At 48.3% G+C, this 23,393-nt stretch overlaps 2 protein-coding genes across 2 annotated transcripts; one reads left to right on the top strand and one right to left on the bottom strand.

The window, feature by feature from the left end:
• Positions 1-3,176: 3,176 nt before the first annotated feature.
• Positions 3,177-8,048, bottom strand: LOC142768468 (uncharacterized). Its single transcript, XM_075870448.1, has 3 exons — positions 7,803-8,048; positions 6,836-7,213; positions 3,177-4,213 (listed from the first exon to the last, which is right to left on the bottom strand). The coding sequence occupies exons 1-3, from the start codon at positions 7,914-7,916 to the stop codon at positions 3,704-3,706; spliced, it is 1,002 nt and encodes a 333-aa protein (XP_075726563.1). The 5' UTR covers positions 7,917-8,048; the 3' UTR covers positions 3,177-3,703.
• A 4,833-nt stretch (positions 8,049-12,881) lies between these two features.
• Positions 12,882-21,404, top strand: LOC119165344 (uncharacterized). The gene is made up of 3 exons (XM_037417522.2): positions 12,882-13,054; positions 18,228-19,715; positions 20,305-21,404. Exons 1-3 carry the CDS (start codon positions 12,989-12,991, stop codon positions 21,082-21,084), a joined length of 2,334 nt encoding a protein of 777 aa, XP_037273419.2. The 5' UTR covers positions 12,882-12,988; the 3' UTR covers positions 21,085-21,404.
• The last annotated feature ends 1,989 nt before the right edge of the window (positions 21,405-23,393 follow it).

The raw sequence follows: 23,393 nt of genomic DNA, 5'->3' as shown, positions 1-23,393 counted from the left end.
TTTATATTCTTGAGATCAAAACCCCCTGCCTCATTAAGGTTATCATATTTGAAATAACAAAACCCAATCTGATCGACCTGTCCACCTCTTCCTCAATGTATCTTTTCTGTAGGCGTTGCTTTGTGTTTTCTACTTGAAGCTTGCATGTTCGAGCAAAGTTGCGATGAGCGTCTACGATGAGCGCTTGGACCAGCATCGGCGTTTTGCCGTGGCCGCTGGAAGGAAGAGCACACGGGTACGGCCCGCCGCGTGCTCCAAAACCGGCGTGACAGGTCCAGTTCCCGAACCACTGCTGCAGCGCCCCCGGGGGGAGGGATGGGGGGAGTTTTCGTGAGTGCCCATGGAATTGCATGTGCGGCGCTCTTGCGGTAGTTACGATTGAGCGCGTGCATCTTTGTGTTACCCGCGAAATAATCTTTTAAGATCCGTCTGGTGTGTGCCCACCAGGTAATTACCGACCTTGCTTTTAGATACCTGCAGCCCTTACAAATTTTTGGTATTGTCTTGACCGAGATGGAACCTTGCACACCGATCAGTTTTTGTGGAAGTAAGAATTGTGAGCACATTTTACTCTGATCCTACATGATCACAACTAACAGATCTGGAAACGCTACACCATTCTAATGCATTTAAATTGATTATAGCAACCTACGCAACCGCAGTTACCACTGTTCCTTCAACACAAAATAAAATAGACTTTTGACTTCCTCCAAACACCTTTATAGTATTCATACCATATAGTATCAGATGCAACAGCCACGAAATATACTTAGCATGTGTACGATCTGATAACAGTAGACTCGAGCGTCTTTGAAGTTTCAGTGACTGTAACTTAAATGCTGGCAATTGAGAGAACAGTTATGAAGTGAATAAAATGAATACTGGGAGACGGAAAAGAGCGATGAAATGTTGCAAAATGCGAACAAAAGGGCTTGCGTTCTTGCGCTTTTGAATGTTTTTGTCGCTTTCCGTTCCGGCGTTCTTATGATATTGTAACTAATTCAACAGTGACCACATAATCGCAACAAAATGCATGAAAATATTTTATTCTCAATTTAGGGCCGATCCTGGCATATGGCCAATATATATGTGGCCAAAAGTTGAGCACACAAGCTGGAGCAATTGTAAATTTGTTTTATTATGCAAAGGTGTAAAGAACTAAAGAAAATTTCAAAAATTTCATATGGCCTTCTGGCCATATATATATATATATATATATATATATATATATATATATATATATATATATATATATATATCGAACGCGTCATTCGAAGGTCGTAGGGATATAAAAGCACGCCTCCTCGCCGCGTGCTTTCATATCCACCCAGGACTCATCGACTTCTTCAGCCATCACTCCATCCTTCATGATCTCAAGGATCGCTTGCTTTCGTTTCGCACGGCCAAAAGTAGGGCCCAGTTACACACAAATTTCAATGAGTTGCTTCACTTTAAGGTTTTTCATCGTTCACTCTAGCATCGAACGCGTTATTCGAAGGTCGTAGGTTTGATTCCTGCTCACGGCTGGTTATTTTTTCATCCACTTTTCTTTCTTCTTATTTACATTCTATTGGTTCTAATAACTTCCCCTGTACATTCCTTGGCATTAATGTCTGTTAGATCTCAGTAATATTGTGTTAAAACACGGAAAAACGAGCTCTTAGATATACACTTCTTTCCCTTATATATATATATATATATATATATATATATATATATATATATATATATATATATATATATATATATATATATATATTGTCCTGCCTAGTAGGAAGTATCAAGATATTGGAATGCTACTTCTAAAGATGTATACTTTCATAGCCTCTTCAATAAAGTTAAGAGGACCACGTCACCATCTTTGTAGAAACCTCTTTTATCCAGCATTAAAACTACCGTGTACCGGACAACATGAAAAATATTAAAATTATGTTTCTTTCATGCACTTTCAGCATATAAAAACTATAAACGTCCATTGTCAAGTGTCCAAAAAATAATTGTAAAGGATTTCGGCTGTTACGCCTGCGAGTCCAGACCAAACGTCATTGCCTCTGCAAAGGCAATCTGTGTCAAGGTCAGCGAGCGAGCCCGCCTGACGCCTTCAACTCAACGACGTCATCAAGTGGCGGCTCTGGTTTGTCTTACGCAACGCATGGTGAGCTCCCTCAGCCCACGGGCCCGAAAGCAGCCCGATGAAGCAATCAGCGCCATCCAGTTTGGCGAGTCTTAACGCAATGCGTGGCAACATCACTCGTCCTTGGGTGCAACCCAGCGCAGCGGCTCCGGATTTGAGGAAGCTGACGCAACCAGCGGCGCTTCCCATTGATCGTTGGTGACGTAAAGCATAACCCGGGGCCCTTTTGGAAAAGCGAAGTGACGCGTCGACAAGCATCCGACGTATGCGTCTGAAAGAAGACATCTCGGCTCTTCGAGCCACTGTGCTGTCGGCCCGGACAGTGACCTTGGCAGCAGTGATTTTCGGAGCAACGGTGCCCTGCGGAACCGTGGCGTCGAAGTTTCGTAACAGTGGATGGCAGCTGCGGGATCAGCCGGCGTCAGCGACATCGATGCGTTGAGTGCCTGATGTTTTCCCCTCAGTTCACCAGACTACTCAGCACAGGTTATAGTAGTTTAGAGAAGGACTGTGTGAAGCATATTAGTGACTGAGCTTTGATCGTTTCATGCAAAGTCGGAGAGCTTTGAAACCAATGTTAATGCGGAGGGTAGATTCTTAACAGGGGCAAAGGGCAAGAGGCTCGGGTGAACGATGAAAAACCTTAAAGTGAAGGAACTCGTTGAAATTCGCGTGCAACTGGGCCCTACTTTTGGCCGTGTGAAACGAAAGCAAGCGATCCTTGAGATCATGAAGGATGGAGTGATGGCTGAGGAAGTCGATGAGGCCTGGGTGGATATCAAAGCACGCGGCAAGGAGGCGTGCTTTGATATCCCTGTGCCATCCCGCTCTTCTCAGCTTCCAGCATGCTCGGGGGAAAGGCAGAAGAGAGAAAGCAACTGCACCTTGCGACAGATCTCTGAGACACCACTCATACTTCGCGGATTCTAAAACTCTTTAAGATTGTCGATTTGAGATGCAATAAACTAACTTAATGAAACCATTGGGTAGGTATATTTGTAAATGAGTTGCAGGACCCCTTCGACTAATAGGTGGCGACATAAGCCCGCATAAGCCATAGTTTATTCACTGAGTGGCATTAAAAAAAAACGCTGACTTTTTCAAGTGCGGTAAAATGCTGTAGGCTTCCGTGTGTTCAGGTTTGGGTGCACGTAAGAAATCCCTGGAGCCCTACACTGCGGCATCTTTCATAATTATATTGTGATTTGGGGACTTTAAACCCTTTATATCAGTCAATCAAGCTATTTAAAGTCAACACCCGCTTTCATGAGCCTCCAGTTCGATCAACACCAGCGCGTGTGGTGTTTCGAATTCTTTAGGCAGATATATTGTATGGTTGCGTGTACAGCAATAACACTTTGTTTTGCATAATTAAGTGGCGTATACGGCGACAGACTGGACGTATTGGAATCGGACTATAAATCAAGCATACACAGCAACATCGTTAGTTTAGCTCAAGGCTGTTGGATAGCAAATTGTTCCGTGACCAATAAAAAAATAAATCATTGCAATAGTCCCGCAAGAGTTTCTGCTCGCATAGTCAACACCAACATGACCTCATCAACCACGTCACAAGAACTGGGCGTTTCGTATGATCTCGTACTCTCGCCTGTACTTGGACAGGAAAGAGCGCACGTAATAGGCCATAAGAGAAGAGAGCACCAGCAGGAACGCCACCAGGAGCAAGACGAATCTCAGTCGATGTCTATGTAGCTTGCCCGTGGGCATGGGCGGCCACGTTGGTGTGGGCGATGAAACGCCCCCTATGACCGCTATCGGCGGTGGCCGGGTGTCGCTAGCGTTGGCCGGCCCCTCAATTCCGCGGACGATGGCAAAAGGGCCGCCACGCGGTGCTACCATCAGTCCCGGAACAACAAGGAGCAACGGCGGCTCCCGCGTCGTCGATGACGTAACGAGCTGGGCGAGAAGCGAGCTTCCGTTGCCCGCTTCGTTCTCGCGGTCCGAGCAGCGGCACTGCAGCGGCGGGGCGGGTTCGCGAAGATGGCGGGCGCCATGAGCGTTGATGATGTCCAGGAACCGGTGCATGTGTGGTGAGTCACTGGAACTTGTGCTTATCATCTGCTTCGAGAGAAGAAAGAAAGAATTGAAATACACCCATTAATCAAATGGCGTCACGCATTGGCGGATTCGGAGTGACCCACAAACTCGGCGCCGGAGCACTCCACTATGGCGGAGGGCAATTGACGGGAGTCTACCAATAGAACGCACGTGCTCCCTCTGGAGCAAATGGCAGGGTCAGAATAGAATGCAGTGCACGCGTCTCTCTGCTTGCTTGTGTGGGCGCGATGCGCACAGTGACGCTACACTAGCAAAACGTGAACTCGCTGGATTCCGGGCCGACCAGCTGTGCCCTCGCGATCTCCGACGTCAGCGTAGCTCTGGCCGACTGGGCTCGCCCTACGTCATCTCCTGGCGCCGACCTACGAGGACAGTGTAGCTATGACTTACTGGACTTGCTCTACGCCACCTCCTGACGCCGACAAGAGCTCTCGCAAGCGGTGCCCCATCCTCGGACTCCTGTGACCGTGTTTCCATCTTTCCTATCTCTCCTATCCCCTCGATATGTCGTTGCTGTCTGGCGTACCACCTCACGCCTTTTTCTCTCTCTACACCTTTATTCCTATCCTTTTACTCCCTCCTCACCCTCATCCATCCCTTATGAGCTGCTGTTGAGGTGTCGCTCGCTGAAGCAGACGGGGCTCAATTTTCTCTTCCTTTTTCTCTTAGAACCACTTAGTGAGCTCCAACGCGAGGCGCAACCGACGCGACCGGCATCCATTAGCCCGCCCAAAGTTGGCACCGTTTCAAGGCACGGGGCGCTTGCAACTTCCGGTCAAATCCACCGATTTTCGCGGAGTACAAAAAGCTGCTCCGTGGAGTGGTTCTCGTGAGTGAGCTGCTCAATATCTGTCAAGGGAACACAGAAAGTATTACCGCAAGTGCTCTGAGTCTGCGAAGGGATTACATCAAAAATATATCAAAGTTAAAACCCTAGGTAATAATTGTTGTATTAGATTTACATCCCCTCACAGTACAATAGGGAAGTCGTGGAGCAGGAATCCGGAAATTTCGACTACCTGGGGTTCTTTGACGTGCACAGGCCCCTAACATCTAGCTTCATCGGAATGCGTCCACCTCAGGAGCCTTTCGAACCCATTACCTTCGGGCCAGCAGTATAGTACTAAACACAGGTTCTTCATGGCGGGAAAAGCTCTGGCTGACTGATGAGGCGTGAAAAGTGAATGTCGGCTTCAACATGAACGATCCAAAGTGGTCGCGGGATCTTAGATGACGTCATAAATTGCGAAACTATGTGACAGACTTGTTATGTCCCTGTAACTTCTTCACCATGATCGGATATCCATCACAATTCATCTGCCACCTCGCCAAGCCTTTCATGTAGCCATGGGCTCGAGGCGCGAGCTGGGCAGAACGAGCTCATGATAGGGGCTGGTCTGGACGCTGCAGCCGGCGCTGCACGTGAGGTGCTGTAAGCTTCAGGGTGTGGTGGGTATCATAACAATCGACTAAGATGGAAAATGAGAAGGTTTTCGCCTTCAATTTGTCTGAGGTGAATACACAAAGTGAGCGTGTATCTAGCTTTCAGATGGTGTCGTAGTAGCTTAAGGTTAGGTGATTAGAGTGAATCGCCAACGTTATTACGCAAGCGAAAGCACTACAACAACATAGGCACGGAAGTGTACGCAACAGCCCTGTTACATTAATTTATATCTCGGCGTGTGTGTAACTTTGTCGCCTTTGGTTTAGAGGAATAAACGACATTACAATCAGGACATAACCAGATATATAAACGAAATAAAGTCAAAAGATAAAGAAAGATAAGTTCAGTGCTGAGTAGACCACTACATATTAGCGGGCACACTTGTTTCAGTTCAGGCCTCAAGTTAAACGTTAATTATGCTGGTAGTATTATTTTACGATTGCTCGGAGTACGAAAACACGTTATGTCACGACGTTCTTCAGGATGTCTTTCATTTAACACCTTTAGCCTTACTCAATTTATTACCGACAATGTTCACCGCAATACACAAAGAACCAGGAAATTCCTCTTGACAAGACCGTCCTCTCGACGGCAGCCTTTCAGCCTTCATGGATACGGACTATGATTAATTACTGCTCCCACTATACCGCGCTACCTTGCTTAACTTTTTTGCCAGGTACTGGCGAGGGTATACGTGTGCTACCAAGGAGAAATAGTGAAAGGAGTACGTGCACCGAAGTATGCTACACTTCAATACAATCGCCAGAGCACATATACGTTGCTCATTCACCAATTCTGCCATGCACTCGTGCTCCATGCACACGTTGATGATGAATGCTTGTGCTTTGTGAGGCACCAGAGGGTTTCGTCCTGACGAAATATTGTCCCTGTCGTACCGTACTGATGGTTATCGACCTCCTTTTTCATTTTGTGTAAGAGAACTCTTGAGATAACGTCAGTGCAATATAGTTGCTGCTAAGGTCCTATATACTCAGTAACATAAAATTGGTCCGGCCAATAGAGGCTTGGGCACGTACGCTTTTGCGTTCAATTATACTCCCAGCCGTACCAGTAGACACTGCAAAGGAACGCAAGTGCTAATGCACGCAAGGTGCTTTAGGGTCACAGCACTATAGACCCCTCTACTATAACGCTTATAAGTTACCCGTAAAGCGCACCTTAGTAGTGCGCCTCGTCGTGCGTCGGTTGTAGGGCGAGAATACTTCGGCGGATGAGTAGGACGTCGACGCACGGCGACGTTTCACGAACGCCGGTCTAGCTAGCAGGACGTGTCCGATGTGATTCCTCCACGCTTCCGTCAACCGGTCGTCGTTGGGCATACCGCGACCACCGAGGTTGACAACGCCGTCGTCGCCAGGGTTGGGGTCGTCATCGTCGTCGTCATAGTCATCATCGTTCCTGTAGTTGAAGTCTCGGCCCGGGACCGACGCAACTTCACCCAAAGCCTTAGCCTGTTCGCCAACCAGGAAAGACCGGACGCGGTGAGAGAACATGTCCTTCCACAGCTCGTGCCTCAGGTCACGATGCGGTTCTTCCTAAAAGAAATAGAGAAGGTTGAAAACAAACACAAGGTACTGTCAGAAACACATTTCCTTGCTCCTTCATACCAGTTATATTGAACGGCCAGAACCAGCTACCAGGGGACATCGTTGCCTTTTCATACCCCTTCTTCTTTTGTCGTTCATTATCAGCTCACCTATAGTACGGGAAGACTCATCGCAGTGCTCCCCTCCCCATTACGTCAATGTATGGGGATGACAATGCGTCTACCCCTCTTTGGAGACAAGAAGAGGGCTCCGACATACCTCCTCCCAGCCCCCGTGCGCGCACACACACACCTACGGTCATTTTCGACTATCCGGGATTCTTTAACGTGGACTTAATTGGAAGCACACGGATGTTCTATGCATTTCACCAACACCGAAAAGCGGCCGGGCAATCTAAACCCTACGCCTTCGAGCTTAGTAGTGCGACACCATCCACAGATGGAGTAAAAAAGACAAGAGGCTTTACTAAGGCTTAACTTGAGCGCATTCACGCACTGTTGTAACAGTACACAGAGGCAACATAAGGCTACGTAGAACGCAACGATCAACTGTGCGCAGCGCGTCTCTGTGAGCATACCTGGGCGAGCTGCGCAAGAAGGCCGTTGAGGTAGTTGCGCCAGTGTCGAGCGTGTTGTTGACTGCTCTGAGCGCTGGCCTCCAAGACCACCATAAGCACCAGAAGGCCACGCATAGCAGACCGGGCGGGTGCCAGGGTTCTCGGGGTCCTTGCAGATGCAGCCGTACTTGGTCGCAAGTGTCACCTATTCGGTGCTCTCCTTCACACCTAACGATGGTGATTCTTGCTTGCTCACTGCTAGGTTAAGGCCAGTAACCCACTGCAAGGGATTCATCGAAAAAGTAGCGTAAAGTTGAATATGAAAAAAAAAGCCAAGGTGCGTGGAGAAAAAAAAAACCATGTTCACATATTTAAAAATAATGTTGGTAACTGCATGTCTCACAGGCAAATTTATCACTAACAGAATATCATGAAATGAAATTCAATCAATCAATATTTTGTTGAATTACCCAAGGTCTGTTTTTACGTAGGTAACAAGGTATATCCTTCTTGTCGCAGCCGAAAATCCACAGATAGCCATACAGGCCTTTCTGCTGATACAGTTTCATCAAAAGTGCCGGCGACAAAGATAATTAGTTATTATTTATTATTACACCTATTTATATATTTGGAAGTATCTTGCAGGTCTTATATGTAGTATCATTGAAGGGGGTGTCAAATTGACAACTTATTGCAATTTGTAATATACAACGGTTATAGAGAATCATTTTTTCTTTGATTTGCGAGTGCTAGAAGAGATTGAATAAATTTTATTAGTTAAGGCTTTTTGCTGCCATGATGTAGAGTAGATGACATCAAAGTTTCATTATGGATGCTTCCAATGTGCGTGCTGGACATAATTGATTATTTCTCATAAAATCGAAATGTCGAGATACTGGAGGTGGCGTAAGCTTCCGGACTTAGCTTTACTGAGGTAAGATGTAAATGAAATCATTTGCGTAACAAGATTTCTCTGGAATTATCGCGTGAGTGATTAAAGTCATAGAAGGTACGTCATGGCGCCGCTTGTTTTTGCACAGTCAGAAAAGATAATAGAATTTTTCCTCCACGTCCCATCAGGGAAGTTGCTTCACCTGGGCAGAAACGTGACGCATGGCGTCACACCATCACCGAAATTTCAGTGAAAGACAGCACCAAAGTATACCCGAGGTGTGTCTAGCCCGAGGAATAAAACATTCATACTGAATTTCGGGGGTAGATCGTGAGCAGTCGGCCGGACCACGATGGGAGCACAAAGATCCGAGTGGGATTGCTCTAGTGAGATCTTCAAATGGAACCCGTTTGCCTCAACGGCAGCAGCTATGGTACATGGGAATCTAGCAAAATGGTGCGAGGGGCAGCAAAACGCAGTCCTGGGCGTGAATGAATAAAGACATTTCGAAACCAGTAACTTAAGAATAATAATTAGTTTTGCAGTGTGAATTTTCTTGAACCTTTAATAAGTTCTTGCAATGCATCGGCAACTTTCCCGTTCAAAGCCCCCAAAAGGTGAGGGAAGCTTGGAGAAGAAGCTGAGGAGTAGCTTGACTGGCTTCTGTCCCTCGAAAGCAGACATCGGCGATTTTGCAGCAGTGCACATGAACAGCCTTAGTAAAAGGGTAAATAAATGGCAAGTAAGAAGAAAGATGGAAGAATGGAGAAGCAGGATGATCAATACCAAAGAAAAAACAATTTCATTGAGTATACTTACCCACATTGGAACAACGTTTAAAGTAAAATTAAATGCCAAATTTCGGAGTATTGGAGACTGAGGCAAAATAAGCTCCGATAAATACCGTACTGTTTCCCAAAAGATGAACTCCGACAAACGCCCTTTGAATATTAACAGAAATGAACTCCGATAAGATGGTGCGCTACTTACAACCCCCTGAAAGTTTATGCAGTTTTAAACCCGAGGACCTAATTATATATATGTAATCGGTTGCATAGTTATCTCCCCGCATTTTGTACTTACAACATGTTTGCGTAGTTATTTTGCTCCTTTAGACCTGGTACAAAAGTTTCTATGTGCGTATTAATTGTCGCTTCATTAAGATGCAACTCTAAAGGTACCCAGTATATAGGAAACAAGAATGTCCATTGTTCTTATTAAGATCTGTGAGATTTATGATAATAAAAGTAATACCAATACTGGGTGTGCGTATTCGTCATAGCTTCGGCAGTGCTAAAACATGCTGATAGCTCATCCGTAGTCACATCTTTCATCCCGTACGTCATGCAATTTTTTTTCTGCACGCAGCACAAACCCTGAAATGTACGCATGATCACGTCAACTGCATTTTTATCTCGAATAAACTGTCGAACTGTGATGTTCCGTCGACAACCAGTCACCTCCACAGGCCCACAACGAGTGTCAATGTCTTCGAAAACAAAATGCATGCTGATCACACAGAACACACCATACGCGGCATTCTTAGTTGCATCGGCCGTCAATGTGAACCAATACTGCAACGTGTTTCAACGCGTACTACACTACAGAATAAACCCTGCCCATTTTTGAAGATGCCGCCGTTCCGCGCATTGGCCTGCACGTATGTCCACTTCTCCATGTTAACGGCCAGCCAGCGCGGCAAGCTTTTCGTCACGTGGTTTACCACACACCTAGATGTTCTCTGTCACATACCATGGCTAATCTTGCAACGATGTTTCAGCTTTTAAACAAATTGCGCCAAACGCTCTGCGACTGTATTACGCTGAACCACAAGCAGGGGTGTTTTGCCAACTGTCACTTTCACTTTGTACATTTGGCGGTGATGTCAGGCTGTGACGTACAATGGGAGAGGACCATTGTACTGGAGCCCTTTCCGAAAGCACTGTCGGGGGAAAGAAATATACAGCTCCCGCTCAATAGAAGACCCAGCTGGTTTAAAACAACCTCACTGAAACGCATCTGTTTGCCGTCATGGCTCGACACTAGGGAGCTTTAGAATAGCGCACCGCGAGCCCTTGCGGTGCGGTCGCTGCCACAGCGCATGCGTCGTAACGCGAGTCGGCGTTCGCACACCGCACGCAGAAAATCCGAAATTGCATGCGGTGATGGCGGCCCGCATGTGGCCCGCAAGCGCTGGTTTCGAGGCTACGGCATCGCTGCAATCGTGCGTTGCGGTTCGCAGCAGAACAAACGCTATTCTGAAACATTTATGGCGCCCGCTTCGCCCGCAACGCCCACAGCTTGTGCAAACGGTATTCTAAAGCTCTCTATAGACCTTTTGTACAAACGACGGCCACATTGGGCGGCGGTGTCCATGGTAACGAAAGAAACTATTACAAAAGCGTGCGTCCGCCGGTCTCCATTCTTTTCTATTCTGCCTCCGTTATGGTAGTGGCGTCCCACGCGATTCTACACTGAAGTTGTAGCTGCGGTCGCAGGAGCGCTCTGTCGTCTACTTGATTCAGTAAAACTCAACTAGCTTGCCTTCATTTTGAGAATGAAGGCAAAACATATCACTTCCTCACCCGGTCGTGGGGAAAACAATCGCGTAGAACGCCGCTTGCATAACGAAGGCGGAATAGAAAAGAACGTAGCCCAGCGGACGCGCGCTTTTTGTGGTCGTTTTTTCTTTTACCATGGACGCCACCACGCAGTGTTGCCGTCGTTTTTGCAAGGGGTCTATTAACGAAAAGACAACACTCCACAACCTTGATCAGGTACGTCGTTCAACTAAATTGCGAAGAGAGGCTCCCCGCCAGCCAGCCCCTGAACGCAAGAAAAAGGACACCAGCAAGCGAAACCTTCTCTTCCTCACGCGCCCATAGCGTCCACGTGCCCACGGCAAGCCCCAGATCGCTTCGAAGCAAAAATCTAAGAAGGAAGGATGTTTCCCAAGTGCCCGTTTGTTCCCGAGCGAGCCCCTCGGAAGTGAAGCGAGTGGTGCAGTCTGCGGACGACTGGTTGCTGACTTTTCCCCTGTCCCCCACTCGCCACGAGCGAGTCACAGATCCCATCCGCGGCAGTTCAACTGCTGCCTCCAAGCAGCAATGAACACATTTTAACCGTTCCAAGTTACACAGGTACGCACACCGCACGTCAGTCTTTGGGCTGATGACAAGACCGGACTTAAGAGATATGTTCCATTCCCTCCCAACACGTGCACATAAAAAGTATCGTTGATGCCTCTTGTTGTTCTGCTTAGCGCTTTGTCGTGAAGGTTTTGTTCCACTTCAATTCATAGCTTTATCGATGGCAATTCTGTCGTTTCTAGTCTGTACTGCCGCTAAAAGCGACCCCAAAGTGAAACAACGAATTGCTTAGATTGGCGAATTCGGTTTAAGAACTGTAACGTGGCTAATGTTTACATCGCATGCCTTTTAATAAAGGTGCAAATCATGATCAAAGTTTCATTTTTGAGTTCTGAGGCGAAAGTTCCGCATATGATGTCACGGATTTCAATTTATTATTTCTTCTCATATTTCTAATACATCGGCTTCACCAAATTTTCTTGAACTGGGCACACTATGGCCATGGCCCATGCAGATTACTATGCATTTAATTTTTACCTAACAGGAGCTACGTAGGTTGTAGTACTTACCTTGAAAATCTATGACGTCACGGGGCCATTGATCTTGGCAGCCATCCCGTGCGTAAATGTTCATGGTGTACCAAGCTATAATACGATGCTCTTCGTTAAGCGGCGAAGGAAGATGAAATTGATTTCATTCGATTTACCCAAGTTTGCGCGCGAAAGTGACGAATTCGTTACGATAAACTACGCATGCGTTCGAAAAGTGTTTTCCACCAGTAACTGTTTCCCCGGACGTCGCGTCATTTCCAAATAAGCAAATTGAGTTATGGTTGTTTCCTTTTTATTTTGTTTTACTACAGCACTAGCAACTGACCAGTGGTCAAGCGCGCGCGTTGAAGGCATTGGCACTGCTATCTCGTAGAACGCTCGTGACGAAGCAAAACTGAACAGTCCGCGCAGCGGCAACCAATCTCGGGGCCACGTCTTCGTTTTCCCAGACGAATTTTGAAGTTTTGTCGCAGCGCAAAAGAGGACGCTAGTCGTCCGTCAAGACGGTGCTTCAGTTGAGGGCGAGGTGATCGATAAGTTTGTTCAGACGTCATAGTCACGTGGAAATGCCCGCTGGCATATTGTCGCACTCCCGCCTCCTTCCGCTAGTAATCCCGAACGCGTTGTCTGTCAATCACAGTTTCAAGTAGTAACAGCAACAACCAGGAGTTCGCGATGCCTGAAGGTGGCGTCGGAGACGTAGTTAGAGGAACTGGTGAAGGAGCCCAACCTGCTATGAAGGTGAGTGTTTGGTCCTTATTTCGTGCAGCTTCAGTGTTTTGGCAGGTTTGTGACCGCGGAATGGTTCTCGTGTCGCTGCCAGCTTCGCGTGGATTACTGCTCGTCGCTAGCAAAAAACTTTCCCATCGTTTAGCGTCGGCGAACGCCCCCCTCCTCCCCCTCCGTGCGTTCACTGAGATCCGGTGATTCACGGCAGCAGTGAAAAGCGCTTCAACACTCGCGAACGCTACGAGTGCCATTCGGGCCGAGTAATGTTGCAGCCTCCCAAGCAGCTGCACCTTTTTGGCGCGTAGTTTGAATCCGGTGTTTGTATGCTGCTTTTTTTTTGGTCACCGATGGCGTGCATGTTATCTGCGCGCGCTGCCCCGCCGTGGTGGTCTAGTGGCTAAGGTACTCGGCTGCTGACCCGCAGGGTGCGGGTTCGAATCCCGGCTGCGGCGGGTGCATTTCCGATGGCGGCGGAAATGTTGTAGGCCCGTGTGCTCAGATTTGGGTGCACGTTAAAGAACCCCAGGTGGTCTAAATTTCCGGAGCCCTCAAGTAGGGCGTCTCTCATAATCATATAGTGGTTTTGGGACGTTAAACCCCACATATCAATCAATCAATTATCGGCGCGCGCTTAAATTTCAGATAGAAAACTAGTTTTCAAGAAAAGAAACGCAGATTGATGATATCGTCGAGGCAGTGAGGCCGTCATAGCTGTCGCTCCAGTGTAGGAAAGATTCCCATCGTTCGTGCGTCTTCAGCTGCAGGGAAATGTTATTGATGTTTGTCAATAGTTATTGGTGTGTTGGCATAACAGTACACTTAAACGCACTTGAGGGAACTGTCAAGCAAGTGAGTGTTCTAGTAGATTAGTATTTTAAGAAAGTGCAAGACAACAAAATATAGCGCATATAAACGAAAACCACAGTAAGACTCCCCTTCGTTTCTTGCTACGCGCTTTTTTGCTGCTTTCCTTACTGTGCTGACTTTCTTTTTTTTTCGCGCTTTCTGCCATTATGGACTCCTGCATCCATCGCTAAAATAAGGTGACACGCGCAAGTGGTTACCAGTCGGTTAGAACCGCATCGCCACGCCGTCTAGCGTTCAGCGTCTGGTGTCAAGACGTCGCAATGCGCGTGCGCGTCTTTCGCAGGAGCGCCTTCACAGCCTTCCTCAGTGGCACAAAGTCCTGTCTGTACCGCAGGATTCCTTTTACGAAAGAGTCTGGTTGTCCAGTGGATCTAGTGCATTGCAGAGTGACTGTCTGTGCGACTCAGTACTGCGGGCATTCACGCAGAACAGCGGAGTGTGTCACTTTATCATTAGGAAAGGCATAGTGTGCGCCTTCCAGTCATCATAGCAGACAGGTCTCGTGCCCCCACATGTGGTCTGGTAGCAATGCGTGATCCCCATATAGTCGGACATTATTGCTTCTGTTCAAGTTCGAATATATACTCTGGCTGGTTCTGTTCTAAATCTGATAATACTCCGGCTGTTACGTGCTATCTGTCTGATAGCACGTAGCAGCCGGAGTATATACTGTGCTACGTGCTATCTGTCTGATAGCACGTAGCACAGTAAGCTAAGCGGTGCATCCTTCACCGAGCATGCCTCGTCGAACTGAGTGCGCGAAGGATTAAGGAAAGCAAGTGACCCCCACCGCATAGCGCCATATGTATTCAGTTTGGAAGCGAGTAACAAAGAAATACATAGCTGCGAGTATTAAAGAATGCACACTGTGATGTCTCGATACCATTGATGTCTGACTATTAACTGTCGCTACTCGCGCGTCTCACCTTATTTTGCCGATGGGTGTACAACTTCGCCCTGCTGTCCGTGTTTGTTCGAGGAGATGCTTCTTGCTGTATACTAATACTCGTTTCAACGCGTTTTTATGTCTGTAATGATGACATACAAAATTGCGCGCCAGCTGGGCCTACAAAGTTTCCGCAATTTCTGATGAATAATCACCAGTAATTTCACAAAAACTGTGCAGGCTCCGCTGGAACGCAACAGAAGTGTTCACGCGGCAGACATGTTTACACCATGTCTGTGTTTCAGGATTTATATGTGTGACCGCTTGTGTCGTTGGACGTGTCGCCTAACGTAACATCTATAAACGTGCACCTGGCGCTAGTTCTTTCACCCATGATTTTTTTCTAGTCCCCCCCCCCTCCCTCCCCGAATTTCATTATGCAGTGGCACGCACGCGCCAGAGTGAGCCTATACCCACACGCAGCTCGCCAGTTCGTTTGTGGTGTGATGCGGGAAATCGCATCATCAGTGCGACCTTTCATCGTTGCGTTATTGCACACCGCTTGAACTATGTTTCAACCGGTTTGAAACAACTTTGGAGACGAACTAGTTTTGTGCCTGTGTCCGTCTAGTCCTTCCTATTCCGAGTGTTCGTCTTGTAAAACCCCTGGCTTCACGCTCGCCTCTGTTCACGCTACGCGCGCTCACGACAGTTCTTTCAGAACACGGATGTCTCGCTTGTACTAGGCCTAATGGCGACGCTCTTTCACTCTCCGCAGCGTCGCCAATTGGCTTATTTGTCCCCCGATTGCGAGCTGTAGGGGTCGCGGCACGTGCGTTGCGGCTGTGCGGAAAGCGCGTGGAACGGCCCTTAAAGGGCCACTAACCAGGCCCCATACCGAATTTTAGTCAGACAGTGGAAGTAATTGGCTGTCCTATGAGGAACATTTTGCCACAAATTTTTCGAATCGGTTCATCACGAGCGGAGAAAACCGGTTTTTTGAAGCGGCACAAAACGAGGATGAGGAGGCGAACTCGAAACCCTTGCCGCTCCTCCGCGTAGCCTTCGCAAGCCAAATCTCTCCCCCCCCCCTCTCCGGCACCCGGCCATGAGGTGACGTGCGCATGACGTGCCCAAACAAGTCCAACCCCCGAGAACGCGAGCAGTGTTGCTTTGTTGACCAGCGTTATTTTGTGGTCTTCTGCCTGTTTCTGCGGGATGGTTTGGAAACGCTAGCATAGACGCGGTAGAGTAGATGAGCACGATGTGTGCGCGAACGCGTAGGAGCGTTCCACAGTGGTCGTTTGCTCAATGCGCTGACCCCGGGGACACGAACGCATAGGAAACTCTGGCACATTAGCCTCGCATCTCGTAGCATTCCATAGGAAAAGAATAAAAGTGCGCAAAATTTTTTATTGCGCCTCATTATTCATTTCATGTTTTATTAATCTCTTGAAGCAACAAATACAGAAACTACGCATATTGTGTTGAATAATTTTGCCATGTCACGTGGTATACTGCTGACAACCTCAAAGCAGACTCGTCTACGTAGAGGACCAACGTCACTGCATTGCCGTGTACGTAGGGCCATTCCCACGCCTACGGCATGCCCTCATTCTCTACGCGTGCGCCGGCAGAGGGAAGGGGGAGCAGCTTTCGTCTTGAAATTTGACCCATTCCCGCGGCGCGTAGCGTTGCAAATTCTGGCAGACGTGATCATAAACGCCTCGTCTACGCATTTCGCTTGTCAGCTCAAAATTGTCAAACCTGGTGAGTGGCCCTTTAACGCATGCGTCATGCGGTACTTACTTCACTGACCGCTCTCACTGACACTGGAAGTCCTTCATAAACGCACTGATAGGTTCATGTATTCGATTTCATTCGGGTACAACACGGCGCACTTGTTTGTTCTCGCAAAAAAGTCCACCTCAGTGGGACTGTTCGCACGTTGCTTAGCTGCTGGCCCAAAGGTTGCGGGTTCGATCCCGACCATGGAAGTCGCATTTCGGTGGAGGGGAAATAGTCGAGGCCCTTGTACTGTGCGATGTCAGTGCACGGTAGACACTAGGATTGAAATTACCGGAGCCCTTCACTACGGCGTCTCTTATCGTATCTTGGTTTCGGGACCTTGAATATTTTTAACTTTGCTATTCCAAGAAAAATTGGACTTTAAATTTTCTCGTTAGACATCTGTAAGTACGTGTTATGGCTGTAATGTGGCTCTACCTTCCTGCCATACAACACTGTACAAAAATAACCCTGTCACACCGGACAACCTCAGTTTCAGGAACTGCACTCCATCGCTAGTATTATTCAGACGCTGTCTCTCGGAAATGCCTAGCGACACTCGCTGCGAAGCATGCTTTCGAGTGAGTGCAATCGCCAAACTGTCTTCGCTGTGGTTGTCTAGCTTCGGTAGCAGTGGCTCGAGAATGCCATTAGGTGAAGCTGAGTTCATACCATTTTTTACTATCGTTTTCTTCATTTTGAATATTATGCATTACTGTGTACGATACCACTCCCTCTTTGGCAGTTCTCAGCCACGCCTTCAAGGCAATGTCGAGCACACGCTGTACAATGGCCACAGCCACCATGTTTGTACTCAATGCTTATTGCAAGGGCGGCGATAGCTATAATACGTTTTCACCCGAGAAACGTTGCCTGGTATGATAAGTCTGGTTTGCTACTTCAGTACCCATCGTCATTACCATTGTGTACGCGACTGTAACAGCAATGTCACACACCGCGAAAGACAAGACTGGACTATGACTGAGTGTGCGCGCGTGTGCTGCCGAATGTGCTGTTTCTCTCTTCCATCTCTGCTCTCTTTCATCTCCCCCATCCCTCTCCCATGCGCAGGGTAGCAAACCGCCTGCCTATAGCCTGGTTAATTTCCCTGCCTTTCTTTTCCCTCTATTTTCCTTCCTTCCTTCTCTTGTGTAGCAGTGGGCAGCCTTATTGACCCGGGAGCGTGGGGGAGGGGAGTAAGTGCAGTCGCTTCAAATGACGCCAACCAAATTTGTCAGTGTGACCGGGGTATTACTCTTTTCGTTTCGGGACAAGTCACCTGGAACCACCCTCCCACCTCGATATCCAGCATTAAAAAATACCCATGTTCCAAGAACAGTAGAAAAAATAGTGGCCCAAAATGCAACAAAAGAAAACGACGCCTAGTAGTCGCACTACGCATGGCCTTACGGCCGCACTTACGTTTCCTGAATTACACGCTTTGCTGTCTTCCCAACTTGGCTGTTTATGCTTTGGGACCTAAATGTTTTTAATCTCACTGCCCTTCAGTATACGAAGGCTGTAAAACCATACCTGTTCACAGCCGGACTTTGTTGCAGCCTGCATTGCTATAAGTCACCTGAATGGTCGAGTTTCTGTACGTGTCTTGTAATCGCGACGTTCCTCTGTTTCTCTCGTACGCAGGGCGACAAGGGCTCAACTCTTGCAGGATTCGCCAAAATGCTCGCCAGTGCCGATGAAAGTGTGTTCCAAAGCTCGGAAAATGTAATCAATATCTTCAAAGAGGTCGATGAGACCTTCTGCGATGCATCCACTTGTGTCGCCGATCCATGTACTTTTGCAGCCACTTACTCATGTTGGGCGGTGAATTGCCAGCAGGGCTGGAACGACCTGTTCAACCCTCGAGGCGCCGAAGTCCTCCAGTTGAAGAGGGGTCTGATCTACTTCCGAACAATGGATGTGAATACGGAAGATTTGGATTCTCTCGCTGACATCAAGTACCTGTGTCTGTACCTCTGGTTTTTGCGCCAGCATAGCTGCATCTCCGCGGTCTACATCTCCCTTCCGGTCCTGGCGCCCCGGCACCTACCCCTCTTCTTGTCCCTGCTGAAACTTACTGATGGTTTACGACAGTGTGAAATCAGGGGCAATGATCCGTTCATGGAACCTTCACTTCCCGTTTGCGAGTTTAGATTACGACCTCTGAGCCCTCTGTCCAAACTGCGAGAGCTGGGGCTGGCCGCGGTTCGTTTGACTAACGATGACGTCAACATCCTGGCCCGTGTCGTGGAAAGAAGCGAGATGCTCGTCGCCCTCGTGCTCATCGACGTTGAGATGGGTTCGGTTGCGTTCGCCGACGTCGTCGCCAAGGTTATTCAACACAAGAAGCTGCAGGACTTTCGCGTTAAGATGAAAGCTGTAGAGCCCGAGACTATTTTTGATGAAGCCCTCGGTTTGATCGGCAGCTCGGGCAGCCTCTTGAGGCTGCACGTCCACGTCGACCGTGGTTTGGTGAATCTGTTGCGGGGCCTACAGGGATGCACGACGCTGAACGAGCTAATCGTGGAGAATATGATCGAAGACGCGGAAGCGGTCCGCGCGCTCGCCGACTTTTTGGAGAAGCAGCAGTCTTGCAGGTGCTTGAAGGCTTGCATCAACACAAAGATGCTCGAGTCTGTGTACCGCGTGCACGACGACATGGAGCGTATCATCGGCAGCAGTTCGGTAGAAGTCCTCATACTCTCAGGGTCTGTGTTCGCACCTCAGTCGGTTAAGCATCTCGTCGACGGGCTGGCGGCGAGCAAGATGTTGAAGCAGCTCCACTTGGACGATACCCAGCTCGCGTGTGCTGACGTATTTCCCTTTGTGAAGGTTGTTAAAGTACGCTCGAAGAAAGGCGGGTTCGAGGAGCTCAACCTGGGAGAAGTCTCTGGCAGCGAGAACGAGCTCTGCGATTTGTTAAGGTTCATGACGGACGCAGACGTCTGCCACCTGATCACGCTTACGTTCCACGAGCGTCTCATACCAGCCCTGAAAGAGTCGGCTACGAATAGCGGCAGGTTTTCCAAGGTGACCCTTTCATACGTCGAAGCAGAGCAAGCCGAACCCGCCCTTCAAGCGCTTAGGCTGACGGCGAGCACGTTGAAAAGCATCTGCATCGACTCCCCACAAGTAAGTTGTGCGCAAGCGAGGCTTTGGGTCATCCTGTTTGGTAATTCAAAGATATGCACACTGATGCGGGAAAGTCCTTGCGCTCGAACGTGTGACCAGGTTGTCATAGCAGCGGAGTCTGTTGTCGCACTGCTAAGTTCGTTGACAGCAGTTTGATGTGCGGCCACATTTTCACGTGGACGTAGTTAGCGGCCTAGTCTACTTGCATATAAGCACGCGTTGAAAAAATTCGAGGGGGTAAATACTGTTCTGAAAATTACTGCTGCGGCATACGTCGCTCTAGGCAAGCATTCTGAGGAAGCTCATTTGAATTCATGCCACGTCGGACATGACGGCAGTATATCTTGTCACGCCTGAATGACGCGCGAATGCTGTCTTTCGAATCGTTAAAACGGAGTGCGCTTACTGACTAGTGGGGGCCGCATCTCGCTTCCTTGTGCACGCATGATGCTAGGGGTAGTCATTTCGAGTGTACCGGTGGCTAATCTTTTTTTTTTTTTGTTGTGTACCGCGTTTGCGTTATTCTATATTCCCTGGCCAATGAAACTCAATATCTTCCTGATGTTTTATGCGTCGTCTCCGTTCGCAGGACATCAGCATTCTCGGCGGCCAGTTCCTGGCTTACCTCATCCGCAACTGCAAGTCTCTGACAGTTCTCCAGCTGAGGTGCAGCACACAGGCAAAGGCGGCCAGGCAGATATTCAAGGCCATAGCCCAGTCCAAGAGCCTCGTGGTTCTCTCCATCGAACGCTTGTGCTTTGAAGACAAGTTGTATCCGGACCTCGTGCACCGCGACCTCGTGGACATGCTCCGGCAAAACCAGAGCCTACATCGGCTCGAATTCTACCTTCGAGATGTCCAAGAGTACGAAAAACTGAAGCCGTACCTCGTTGAGGGTCTCTCCGCCCACGAGTACCTGACTTCACTGAAGATCTACACCGGCAAGGTGCGCAAAGAGCTTGTCGTGCGCGAGCCCGTGATCTTGGAGTGTCTCCGCCGGAACACCATTGTACTCGAGTGGACCATGGACATCATGCTCAGGGACTTCTTGGCTCCGGAGGCCGCCGCTGCCATTCAGGCTCTGGATGACTGCGAGTCGCGTCTTGACTTGCTTCGCCGCGTCGGCGCATTCTTTCCGCGTGCGGCCGAGAGCCGTCTCCGCTTGGCTCGCATGGCCACCAGGACGAAATACTATCTCCTGCGCGCTGCATACCACAAACACGAAGAATTTGTTTGGTCGCCCGATGGCCAAAACCGGTTTCGGGAACTGAAGATGTTCATGCGTGACCAGGCGTTCAGCATTATGGGAATCGCGCAGGAGCATAGGGAGTCTAGTAGCGACAGTGACTGTGACGTAGGCAAATCCTAAATATTGCGCATTTCTAGGTCAACGGCAGGTGTTTGGTTGTTGCATGAACCCGTGGCTTGCGGATGTTTTTTAGTTCAACGTTGTATGCGGGTTCCTGTTTTTACCACATCTTAGCCCCAAATTTCTCTGTGCTTATTATCCTGAAGACGTTATTTTTTCTATAACGTTACATAGCCTACCAAGTGTCTTCGCGTGTTTTCTCAGGCACATTGGCCGGAATGGGTATTATGGGTACATTTGTAACGTTTGTACATAGATGTGTAAGACTGGTTTTGTACCATACTTTATACATGAACGTAATAAACTGTTGTATTTCTGTACCTATTGTGTGATTTTTTGTATCTGTCCAAGCTATATTTTGAACACTTTGTGCTACCTTCTTTTAAGTTCAACGGAGCAACAGGTCATAGTAGTGCTAGCGCAGGCCTTCTCCAGCCTCGCAGTACATTGGCGTCAGCGTGTTAAAAACTCGTGGTAGAAACTCGTGGTGGTTAAAAACTCGTTGTAGGTAAAAATTGATCACTGTAACGCACTGCTCACCAAAGGATACTTTGCAAGCGACGAATTCCGGGAAGTCCGAATCACTTGGGTGAACTTGATGAGAAGGTAGGTCCTTTCTGACGCACAAATGTACTCTGCTAGGACCACTTCGACGAGATGACATATATCACGTAGTTGGAGAGGCGGAAATCATCATTCATTTCTGCCTCTTGGATGCAAAGTACTGGAAAATTATACTGCAGAAGGAGTTTACGGAAGTCAGCACACTTCCTTCGAAGACTATTGGCATTCCACTGGTATATGGAGACATCTTTGTAGCGCTTATTCATATGTTACTTGTCGCAGGTTTGACCCGGGCTGTTGACACAATAGTGCTTCCAGAGGCAGCAGGGCTTTTACTTCTGGCAGGTTGTTTGCTTCCGGTAGAGCAGACAGGATTGCTTTAAGTGCTGCGAAAAGCATTGGCAGAATCAACTGCATGACTGGTGCAGAGGTACGGTCTCCATTGAATGGTTGATTTTCTGAGGCCTGTTGAGAATGACGTGACGTTTCGATGTTGTAGTTGGGGCGAACACTGGCACTGTCGGTTTTGCTACTTTCCGGCAGAGGTCCCGTGGGCGTTCGCAACTTTGACGCGTATGTTGGGTTACTTGAAGGTACTTCTCGTGAGTGGTCTCTCGAGTGTGCTCTTGGCGGCTCTCTTGGCGGTTCTCTTGGCGTGTTTGTCGACTGTTGTTGTGGTTGCCACTGAAGTGGATCACGTACAGGATGAACAATCTCAAGGTCTGGAGATGGTTCATTGGGGCGTGGTTTTCTTCCATGAATGAGCTCATGCCGACGCATTTTTGCAGCAGCTTTACTTTGCCGGCAGCCTGAATATGAGGCAGCGTGATTACCTGCACAGTTTGCACACTTAGGCTGAAGAACAGACTTGCACTCCTTATGATGGTGTTCTTCTGAGCAGATCTTACACCGGCGTGTGTTACGGCAACTTTTCGCCATGTGTCCGAATCGCTGGCAGTTATAGCACCGAAGTGCTGGACCAAGATATTCTTCCACTGGGTGACTGGTGAATCCTAAGTAGATTCTTCCTGGAATCGGGCGGTCATCTCGAAAAGTCAGGATCACTGAGCGAAGTGGACGCGTCGTTACTCCTCCATCTTCCTGGCGGTAGTATTTTATTTGCCGTCACGCCGATATAACCCCTGCATCTCTCAAGTACTCTAGGAGTTGTTCATCTGAATACTGCAGAGGAACATGTTTTACTTTCCCAACGTTCCGAGTGTATGACTCTGGGATGAAAGGCTTAACTTCCAAGCCACCTACATTTGAAAGCATCAGAAGCCGCTTGGCTGAACTTAAGGAAGCAACGCTGACACTAAAGCTTCCATCTCTGGTCGTTCTGAATGACTGCACTTTTTCTTTAGCAGCGGAAACTACTTCAGCTGACACTCGACTGGGGTTCACTTTCCAGAAGCTAGCACCTTCAGCTGTTGGACGAAAGACGACTGGGATACCCTCTGCTCGTTTCTTTTTATAAGTAACCAACGTAAATGGTTCATCTTCGCCCATGTCTTCTTCATCACTTAGGTAATAAGTTGACGTTTTATCGTCGAGAGGATTCTCTTCTAAGCGAGGCTTCTTGCTCTCAGCTTTATCGTCTTCCAATGCTGCTGTGCTCGCTGGAGCCATTTCGCGGTTGTGAATTTGCAAACGTGCCGGCTTTATGATGCTTGGACGCACCTGTAAGCCCCCAGGCTTTTCATTGTGTCCTGCAGTATCACTCATGTGGTTTAACGCACTTGGAC

Source organism: Rhipicephalus microplus, chromosome 8 (genome assembly GCF_043290135.1).
Source record: "Rhipicephalus microplus isolate Deutch F79 chromosome 8, USDA_Rmic, whole genome shotgun sequence".
NCBI classification, from domain to species: Eukaryota; Metazoa; Arthropoda; class Arachnida; order Ixodida; family Ixodidae; genus Rhipicephalus; species Rhipicephalus microplus.
The sequence above is the reverse complement of the archived record's forward strand: the minus strand, read 5'-3'. Positions and strand labels throughout refer to the sequence as shown.

Excerpts from the sequence above, each read along its gene's own strand:
- LOC119165344 (XM_037417522.2), top strand. The coding sequence starts at position 12,989 with ATGCCTGAAGGTGGCGTCGGAGACGTAGTTAGAGGAACTGGTGAAGGA. Across the intron at positions 13,055-18,227 it reads GAGCCCAACCTGCTATGAAG|GGCGACAAGGGCTCAACTCT; the intron begins GTGAGTGTTTGG and ends TCTCGTACGCAG. Across the intron at positions 19,716-20,304 it reads TCTGCATCGACTCCCCACAA|GACATCAGCATTCTCGGCGG; the intron begins GTAAGTTGTGCG and ends CTCCGTTCGCAG.
- LOC142768468 (XM_075870448.1), bottom strand. The coding sequence starts at position 7,916 with ATGCGTGGCCTTCTGGTGCTTATGGTGGTCTTGGAGGCCAGCGCTCAG. Across the intron at positions 7,214-7,802 it reads TTCTTGCGCAGCTCGCCCAG|GAAGAACCGCATCGTGACCT; the intron begins GTATGCTCACAG and ends TATTTCTTTTAG. Across the intron at positions 4,214-6,835 it reads CGACGAGGCGCACTACTAAG|ATGATAAGCACAAGTTCCAG; the intron begins GTGCGCTTTACG and ends CTCTCGAAGCAG.